Raw genomic sequence first — 11,086 nt, 5'->3', positions numbered from 1 at the left:
CCACGGCTGCGACTGATAACAGAATTCCCTCCATAGCCCCCAGGACTGTTACCCTCAGGGGCGTCTCACCCCCCGCAGTCCCGGCATGAGCCCAGTGTGACTGGAGAACATGTGTATCGTCTATATGTGGGGGCCCCGGACCCCCATTCCTTACACTATATAATATCACATCATACAATGTACAGGTGAAGGGAGATCCGCCATTTCTACTTAATATATCCCCTAAATGTACCTATACTGTGCACCCCAACTTCATGTCAGTGACCTGTGTCATTTCTGGACTGACCAATGACCGGTCAGTATCAGGGGGTGAGGGCTAGGTGCAAGTCTCACCCTACACCCCAGTAATCCAGGTGCCCCAGTGCAAACCCTAAAATATTAAGTGTTTAATTCTGTCATTAGCAGCACTCTTCTCAGAATACAAAATAAACACCAATATCAAGAAGTTTTACACATCCCTCTAATATAACCTCACCCCCATCCTATATACTATCACTGCCTGTCCATCTAACGTACCCCCAATCTATTATATCCAACAGTCCAACCAGTCCCTCTAATATAACCCCACCCCCATCCTATATACTATCACTGCCTGTCCATCTAACGTACCCCCAATCTATTATATCCAACAGTCCAACCAGTCCCTCTAATATAACCCCACCCCCATCCTATATACTATCACTGCCTGTCCATCTAACGTACCCCCAATCTATTATATCCAACAGTCCAACCAGTCCCTCTAATATAACCCCACCCCCCATCCTATATACTATCACTGCCTGTCCATCTAACGTACCCCCAATCTATTATATCCAACCAGTCCCTAAAATATAACCTCACCCCCCATCCTATATACTATCACTGCCTGTCCATCTAACGTACCCCCAATCTATTATATCCAACAGTCCCTCTAATATATCCTCACCCCCCATCCTACATACTATCACTGCCTGTCTATCTAACGTATCCCCAATCTATTCAACCCAACAGTCCAACCAGTCTCTCTAATATAACCTCACCCCCCATCCTATATACTATCACTGCCTGTCTATCTAACGTACCTCCAGTCTATTCAACCCAACAGTTCAACCAGTCCCTCTAATATAACCTCACCCCCCATCCTATATACTATCACTGCCTGTCCATCTAACGTACCCCCAATCTATTATATCCAACAGTCCAACCAGTCCCTCTAATATAACCTCACCCCCATCCTATATACTATCACTGCCTGTCCATCTAACGTACCCCCAATCTATTATATCCAACAGTCCAACCAGTCCCTCTAATATAACCTCACCCCCCATCCTATATACTATCACTGCCTGTCCATCTAACGTACCCCCAATCTATTATATTCAACAGTCCAACCAGTCCCTCTAATATAACCTCACCCCCCATCCTATATACTATCACTGCCTGTCCATCTAACGTACCCCCAATCTATTATATCCAACAGTTCAACCAGTCCCTCTAATATAACCTCACCCCCATCCTATATACTATCACTGCCTGTCCATCTAACATACCCCCAATCTATTATATCCAACAGTCCCTCTAATATAACCTCACCCCCATCCTATATACTATCACTGCCTGTACATCCAACGTACCTCCAGTCTATTCAACCCAACAGTTCAACCAGTCCCTCTAATATAACCTCACCCCCCATCCTATATACTATCACTGCCTGTCCATCTAACGTACCCCCAATCCCTCTATTATACCCAACAGTTCAACAAGTCCCTCTAATATAACCTCACCCCCATCCTATATACTATCACTGCCTGTCCATCTAACGTACCCCCAATCTATTATATCCAACAGTTCAACCAGTCCCTCTAATATAACCTCACCCCCCATCCTATATACTATCACTGCCTGTCCATCTAACGTACCCCCAATCCCTCTATTATACCCAACAGTTCAACAAGTTCCTCTAATATAACCTCACCCCCATCCTATATACTATCACTGCCTGTACATCCAACGTACCTCCAGTCTATTCAACCCAACAGTTCAACCAGTCCCTCTAATATAACCTCACCCCCCATCCTATATACTATCACTGCCTGTCCATCTAACTTACCCCCAATCCCTCTATTATACCCAACAGTTCAACAAGTCCCTCTAAAATAACCTCACCCCCATCCTATATACTATCACTGCCTGTCTATCTAACGTACCTCCAGTCTATTATATCCAACAGTCCAACCAGTCCCTCTAATATAACCTCACCCCCATCCTATATACTATCACTGCCTGTCTATCTAACGTACCTCCAGTATATTCAACCCAACAGTCCAACCAGTCCCTCTAATATAACCTCACCCCCCATCCTATATACTATCAATGCCTGTCCATCTAACGTACCCCCAATCTATTATATCCAACAGTCCAACCAGTCCCTCTAATATAACCTCACCCCCATCCTATATACTATCACTGCCTGTCCATCTAACGTACCCCCAATCTATTATATTCAACAGTCCAACCAGTCCCTCTAATATAACCTCACCCCCCATCCTATATACTATCACTGCCTGTCCATCTAATGTACCCCCAATCTATTATATCCAACCAGTCCCTCAAATATAACCTCACCCCCCATCCTATATACTATCACTGCCTGTCTATATAACGTATCCCCAATCTATTCAACCAGTCCCTCTAATATAACCTCACCCCCCATCCTATATACTATCACTGCCTGTCTATCTAACGTACCCCCAATCTATTATATCCAACAGTCCAACCAGTCCCTCTAATATAACCTCACCCCCCATCCTATATACTATCACTGCCTGTCCATCTAACGTACCCCCAATCTATTATATCCAACAGTCCAACCAGTCCATCTAATATAACCTCACCCCCCATCCTATATACTATCACTGCCTGTCCATCTAACGTACCCCCAATCTATTATATCCAACAGTCCAACCAGTCCCTCTAATATAACCTCACCCCCCATCCTATATACTATCACTGCCTGTCCATCTAACGTACCCCCAATCCCTCTATTATACCCAACTCACCCAGTCTGTTATTTCCAAATCTCCCATATGAAATATACAATCGCCTGTTACTCTAACATAACAGCTCATGTCTTCATTATATCCAAATCCCTCTCTCTAATATACTCTAACCTCCAATATCAATAATAATAAATTCAGACCCAAGTGCGATAATGTCCCCGATCGTCAGGCCAGAGTTATGGTACAATGACCCAATGCAGAGGATCTTAATGGACGCAGTGAACTAATTGAGATGATGTCCCCGATCGTCAGGCCAGACCGAACATACGGACTCTTAGGCTCCTCCTTTTATTGGTTCTTTCCTTTGTATTATGTTATAATTAACCAATGTGTCATATCAAAGGATATTAGTATCAAAGGTACTGTTGATGTAACTATTCTGTTTCTCCTGTAAGTTACATCAGGTGGAAGGCAACTTCGTCTCCGATTGTATATGAGGAAAGAGCCCAGCATTTTCAAGGCGTAGTAGGAGTCTTTACATATAAGGTGATTGTGGCTGTGTTAATTGTAATTTTCTTATTTTATGAATTAACACGATGATCTAAAAATAATACAGTATGAGCACTCCCTGGGTCTGTGTGTGTATATATATATATATATATATATATATATATATATATATATTATATATATATATATATATATAGCTTTCAAGCGTTCTCTGAAAACCTACCTCTTCAGACAAGCTTATAATATTCCTCTGCCACCCTCTTAACCTCGCTACCTTTAGCCTGTTACAGTTTCACGCGGGACCGCTGCCCCCTGACCAACATTGTTGTGTGACAGGATCATTTAGCCTATGAGTCACTTTTACCTTTACAGTCTGGCTGAGCCGATATGCAAAATGTAGACTTAACCTCATGTGTCAATCTCCTATTGTCCCATAGACTGTAAGCTTGCGAGCAGCCTTCTCACCTCTTTGTCTGTTTTACCCAGTTTGTTTATTAGTTTATTATGTTTGTCCCCAATTGTAAAGCGCTACGGAATATGTTGGCGCTATATAAATAAATGATGATGATAGCTGCAGACACGTATATCTGTGATGTTTGTTTGCTGCAATGTCACCAAACCTCTCAGTGTGCCGAGGGACCCCCTCCCGCCATCTCACCGTGCGCAGAGGGACCCCCTCCCGCCATCTCACCGTGCGCCGAGGGACCCCCTCCCGCCATCTCACCGTGCGCCGAGGGACCCCCTCCCGCCATCTCACCGTGCGCCGAGGGACCCCCTCCCGCCATCTCACCGTGCGCCGAGGGACCCCCTCCCGCCATCTCACCGTGCGCCGAGGGACCCCCTCCCGCCATCTCATCGTGCGCCGAGGGACCCCCTCCCGCCATCTCACCGTGCGCCGAGGGACCCCCTCCCGCCATCTCACCGTGCGCCGAGGGACCCGCTCCCGCCATCTCACCGTGCGCCGAGGGACCCCCTCCCGCCATCTCACCGTGCGCCGAGGGACCCCCTCCCGCCATCTCACCGTGCGCCGAGGGACCCCCTCCCGCCATCTCACCGTGCGCCGAGGAACCTCCTGCTTCGGCTACTACAGACTCTTCCAATACATATGGAGCCAGATATGTCCCATGTTTCTCTCACTGGTGTTATATTGTCCTACATTGTGTCACTGCTGAAGGAAGTGTATCACAGGGGATGTAGTACTTATAAGTCTGTCTGTGTCACAGGCAATGTAGGGGTGCAGACCAGGATGATTGTACAAGAACCGAACCTCAATGATAATTAACCCTTCCTCTCCAGAACACATTACTAGAATCTCTTCAATGTGAACATGAGTGTGACTTTTAGGGACATACAGAGGTCCCTGTCATCTCTACCACCCAAGGGACTAACGTGAGACTATATAAACAGATGAAATGAGACACCGCAAATTGAAAAAAAAGACTGAGATTTGTAATTTCAGTGTCTGGTTACAACCCCTTTAATGACTTTTAATAATCTCCACACATTATAATGGTTCAACAGACTTTAATGAGCAGTTGCCATGAAGCAGAAGAGGAAGCCCTGCTGGAGAAGAGTCAGTCCGTGGAACGGTTAGTGTAGGGGATGGCAAGCGGATGGGTCTTTCACGGCAGGGGGGCAGATTTCTGCCAGAGGCTCAGTTCACTTTCTCAAAATAATCCTTGGAGCCTTCCGGGCTGGGCTTAATCTGGAAGAAGAAAGAGGAGACATCAATGTGACGGCTACAAGCATCCATCTTCCAGGATTAGAAGTGGTCAGAGACGTGTGTATGATCTATACATTGGCGGCTCAGTCTGTATATACAGAGCCGCGGCTGATGTCTTACTGATCCACACGGTGAGGTGCTCCGGGGGGTTTATCCAACACCAAGATGCCGACAGATGGAAACTCCCTGTATGCATCACTGTGCTGGACTTCCCTAATAATGGGTTTGGGGATAGGAGGAGATCTCTATATTGGGAACATTGTACAGCAATATCAGGACTTACCGTGGGGGAGTGAGGAGTCCAGTTTGCGGGACAGACCTCCCCGTGGGACTCCACATACTGAAAGGCCTTCAGCAGCCGCAAAGTCTCTTCCACGCTTCTTCCAACCGGCAGGTCGTTCACACTCATATGCCGGACAATCCCGTTGGGATCAATGATGAAGAGCCCCCTGGTGGATGAGACGAGCACAGGGATGTAGTACAGATGGGGAAGGTTGGGAAGGGTCTCTAGGAGCTTATTACGGAACATCCAATAAAAAAATAAGACACACACAGTAGACTCCAGTCTTATCGGCATTTACAGTGAGACATTTGTAGCCCTCACCTGAGAGCAATTCCCGGGGTCTCCAGCAGAACGCCATAATCACGGGAAATCTGTTTAGTTAGATCTGACAATAGCGGAATATTCATTTTTCCTAATCCTCCGCTCTGGAACAAAAGACCCAAAGATAAACAAACAGAGACCCGGGACATTGAGCTATATATACTGCAGTGTAACCAGGTGCACATCCTGGGTGACAACGAGCACACAGCGTATTATGTGCTTAGGATGAATAATAATTATTTTACATGTAGAATCCAGTTTGTGGACCTAGGATTTAGCATAGTAACTTGTAGATAAAGATGGAAACAATTATAAAGTAACAGACACTGTGTAAGATGTTTGGAACGTCGGACTTGTTATTTATTACATATGTATCACCTCTTTCTTCTGCTCTTGTATCTCTGTCCCTGATATAATCAGGATTTGTTGTTGTTTTGTTGACAACTTCCTCATTGCCATGTTTACTCCATGTGCTCTTCTAGACAAGTCCATTTACCCGAGGCGATTCTGATTGCACCCCAAATATACCTCTGTGTGAACTTTCCACAACAAGCGGCTGGTGGGGGCCACATGGGGCTTGTTGGGTCCCAGGTGGTTGGGATAGTTGTCATTGTTTCAGCACAGTTGGGACAATAAGCTCCAGTATTTCCAGCAGTCAGTAGGGGTACAGAGCATGAACGACATGAAGTCACACCTACCTTCCTGGGGGTATTAGTCCACGCTAGGTGGCAGAAGTGAGAGTCCACAGACACAGCCACAACTTCACAGTTCACATCATGAAACTCATTCGCTTTGTCACTGAAAGCCACAATCTCGGTGGGACAGACGAAGGTGCTGGAAAATATTATAAATCACAGCATGCGGTACATTGTACAATATGAGCTTCTAATCAATCCCAGCAATTACCCCGTAGGACCCGACTGGCAGTATAGTGCATATAATATACAATATAGCACCGCAGCATAGTGCATATAATATACAATATAACACCGCAGCATAGTGCATATAATATACAATATAACACCGCAGTATGGTGCCTATAATATACAATATAACACCGCAGCATGGTGCCTATAATATACAATATAACACCGCAGCATAGTGCCTATAATATACAATATAACACCGCAGTATGGTGGATATAATATACAATATAACACCGCAGTATGGTGCCTATAATATACAATATAACACCGCAGTATGGTGCCTATAATATACAATATAACACCGCAGTATGGTGCCTATAATATACAATATAACACCGCAGTATGGTGCCTATAATATACAATATAACACCGCAGTATAGTGCCTATAATATACAATATAACACCGCAGCATAGTGGATATAATATACAATATAACACCGCAGCATAGTGGATATAATATACAATATAACACCGCAGTATAGTGCATATAATATACAATATAACACCGCAGTATAGTGCATATAATATACAATATAACACCGCAGTATAGTGCATATAATATACAATATAACACCGCAGTATAGTGCATATAATATACAATATAACACCGCAGCATAGTGGATATAATATACAATATAACACCGCAGCATAGTGGATATAATATACAATATAACACCGCAGTATAGTGCATATAATATACAATATAACACCGCAGTATAGTGCATATAATATACAATATAACACCGCAGTATAGTGCATATAATATACAATATAACACCGCAGTATAGTGCATATAATATACAATATAACACCGCAGTATAGTGCATATAATATACAATATAACACCGCAGTATGGTGCCTATAATATACAATATAACACCGCAGTATAGTGCATATAATATACAATATAACACCGCAGTATGGTGCCTATAATATACAATATAACACCGCAGTATAGTGCATATAATATACAATATAGGGGTCACCAAGCAGCGGGCATAAGACAGAGACCAGAAGATTTTAGGTCTTTGGGAAACTGGGAATTTATTTGGGGGTCTTGGTGCTTTTCATGATACTCTGCTGACAGACATCACTCACTCTCTAGTAACAGAGAGTACTGTGCGTATATCACGTATATATCATACAGCGTCAGCTCCACGTGCCGTACTTACAAGTCTAAGGGGTAGAAGAAGAGCACCAGATATTTCCCCTTGAAGTCATCCAGACTCAGTTCCTTGAACTCCCCATTGACTACGGCGGTGCCTTTAAACTGTGGTGCATGCTGGGTGACCGCTGGGAAGAACCGCAAAGAACCTAGAAGGTAAAAATAAGGTCTCATATACAAATCTGGCAAAGAGCTACAAATATGCCTCATTCCAGGGACAATTCAACTCCCAACTCAACATTTAATGTTAAAATACAAGTTACAGAAGTAATTGTCAAGTATTTTCTTTATTTCCGCCATTATCCAGATATCAGCCAGCCTCTAACGGGATTTATGTTGCTGAATATGCAGACTGCCACTCGTCCAATTCAAACAGGCAGGGGCAGTTGTCGATGCCCCTCCCCTAGTGCAGGCATCACTAATGTGTGACTGATACAAGAGAGAAGCCCAGTGCATGGAACAGTCAGTCATACGTGGGTGTTGTTGTCCATGACAACCAGCAAATTCCTGCAGATACCTATTGGCAGCCGTAACTTATTACACAAGGAATAATATGTAAAGTTGCAGTGAGGAGAAGTCACGTTGTTTACAGTGTTACTATCCTGTAGTCCCTCTGGCTTTGATGATATTGTGCACGTTACAATTATAATGAGTTCCCTGAACAGAACAAGTTGTGCATGAAGACGACATATTTGCGTGGTCTGTGATTACTCACTGGTGCTGAAACCAAGCCTTGGAACAGCGCAGGTTGTGCGGGCCGCTGTGCTCCGGATGATGGGACCCTGGATGGAGCGGGGAATCACAGCAGCTGCGGCACGGAAAACCTGTAGATAGCAGAATATTATTATAGATGCCAACAGAGCAAGGATGTACCACCAACTGAGCCTCTGCCAACTAGTGAGATATTATGTTTATTATTATTATAGGTGAGATACGGGGAGGTGGAAAACACAGTGAGGGGGGATACAGGAAGGGGGAAGGTTACGGGGAGAGGAGTGGAGGATACAGGGTGAGAGGTCCTGGGGGGAGGGGGAGATTCAGGGGAAGGGGCGAATGCAGGGAGAGGGGGATGAGAGATAAAGGGGGCGTATATGGAGAGGGGGGAGACGAGGTACGGGGAGGGTGATACAAGGAGAGGTGGGGATGTGAGATACGGGGAGGGGGACACAGGGAAAGGGGGAGGTGAGATATGGTGGGGGAGTAAACAGGGCTCCCTCTGTATAACACTACATGCAGTAATGATACAGGGGGTGGATACAGGGAGAGGTTGGGCTATAGGGAGAGAGAGGATGAGAGATACAGTTGGGGGGGGGGGTTGTACACAGGGCTCCCTCTGTATAACACCACATGCAGTAACGATACGGGGGAGGGGGAGACAGGGGGGTGTATAGGGAGAGGGTGGAGGAGGATACGGGGGGGTGTATAGAGAGGGGGGAGGAGGATACAGGGAGAGGTGAGGTACAGGGGTGTATATGGAGAGTGGGGAGTACATAGGGCTCCCTCTGTATTACACCACATGCAGTAATGATACGGGGGAGACAGGGGGGTGTATAGCGGGAGAGGATGGAGGAGGATACGGGGGGGGGGGTGTATAGAGAGGGGGGGAGGGGGAGGATACAGTGAGAGGTGAGGTACAGGGGTGTATATGAAGAGGGGGGGGGGGGGAGTACACAGGGCTCCCTCTGTATTACACCACATGCAGTAATGATACGGGGGAGGGGGAGACAGGAGGGTGGAGGATACAGGGAGGGGGGAGTACACAGGGCTCCCTCTGTATAACACCACATGCAGTAATGATACAGGGGGGGGGTGTATAGAGAGGGGGGAGGAGGATACAGGGAGAGGTGAGGTACAGGGGGTGTATATGGAGAGGGGGGGGGGTACACAGGACTCCCTCTGTATTACACCACATGCAGTAATAACATCACTCGCCCCTCGCTGTACTGCAGTGCTGGGCTGTGTATAGCGCATTATATATATAATATTATAGATATTGCTGCGTCCTTTATTACTACAAGACACAGACAGCCCCTCACCCGCGCAGACAGTAACCTTCCACAGGACGCCGCCATCTTGACCGAGTCACGTGGGAATTCGCGGCTATCAGCCTATATGGGCGGGACATCTGGAGGAGCCGTCACTATTGGCTGAAGTACCGGTATGGGCGTGGTCACCGAACGAGTGATTCTATTGGCTGAGTGAGCCAGGTGTGGGCGGGACCCGGGTCACATGACCAGCTGTGACGTCAGTGAGGTTGTGATTAGATCCCCATCAGCTGCAGTCAGTGTATGGGGAATAGCGCCCTCTGGCTGTGAGCAGCGGTACTCTCCACTACTGAGGTCAGTGTGAGTCACATTGTACTGAGGGTGGGGGGTGATGATAGTATAATATGAGCAACTAAGTAATAACATTTATTTTTTATTTTGATAAACTACATATTAGAACAAACTTTTAAGAGTTATTTTCTCTCGTTACAGATTAATGATTCAGATGGATGTGTAGATGTAACAAGATCATCTTAGGGGCATTCAATTGGCTGCGTTACTGCAGAATATTACCCATATTACGGTAATAGTGCACATTACTACCATTAATATGGTAATCTTTAACACTGGTGTTTGCAGCTCAGGGAGCCGTGAGCAGAAATCAGGGTTAAAATTACCGTATTAATGGTAATAGCCGTGTTAATCGCGGCAGAATTGAATTCCCCCCTTAGGGGCATATTCAATTGTCCGCGGTTTCCGCGGCGGAAAAACTATTACCGGTATTATGGTAATAGTAAGCTGGATTTCAGCTCACAGCTCTCTGAGTCACGAGCTGAAATCCAGCGAGAAATGTACCGTAATAACGGTATTTACGTGCACTATTACCGTAATAATGGTAATAGTGCGCAGGGCGCGTTACTTTTGGCTGTAACGCCAACAACTGAATATATAAAAAAACTAAAGCTGCACGGCCATAAATTGCTGCAAGTAGCAAGAAATACAAACTGAAAGGTGAACTCTAAGCAAACTGCAGCTACCGACTCCACACGCTCATGGTATCCCTTCAACATATTCACATGGTAGGTCTGCTGCCGCCCACTGACGCTACCAAATGGCACTACATAGGTGATGTCACTTAGGCGTTTTGAGACTCTGTATGGTCCAGTACAGGCTGCCTTGTTCTGATGAATGGGAA

At 45.7% G+C, this 11,086-nt stretch overlaps 1 protein-coding gene across 1 annotated transcript; it reads right to left on the bottom strand.

Annotated features, from left to right (window-relative positions):
• Positions 1–4,941: 4,941 nt before the first annotated feature.
• PRDX3 (peroxiredoxin 3) lies at positions 4,942–10,045 on the bottom strand. Its single transcript, XM_075215549.1, has 7 exons — positions 9,943–10,045; positions 8,622–8,730; positions 7,914–8,055; positions 6,514–6,649; positions 5,816–5,919; positions 5,495–5,660; positions 4,942–5,193 (listed from the first exon to the last, which is right to left on the bottom strand). Exons 1-7 carry the CDS (start codon positions 9,976–9,978, stop codon positions 5,143–5,145), a joined length of 744 nt encoding a protein of 247 aa, XP_075071650.1. The 5' UTR covers positions 9,979–10,045; the 3' UTR covers positions 4,942–5,142.
• Between the last annotated feature and the right edge of the window lie 1,041 nt (positions 10,046–11,086).

The sequence above is a fragment of the Mixophyes fleayi genome, chromosome 6, assembly GCF_038048845.1.
Source record: "Mixophyes fleayi isolate aMixFle1 chromosome 6, aMixFle1.hap1, whole genome shotgun sequence".
Taxonomy (NCBI): domain Eukaryota; kingdom Metazoa; phylum Chordata; class Amphibia; order Anura; family Limnodynastidae; genus Mixophyes; species Mixophyes fleayi.
Note: the sequence above shows the minus strand (reverse complement) of the source record. Positions and strands in the feature narration are given on the sequence as shown.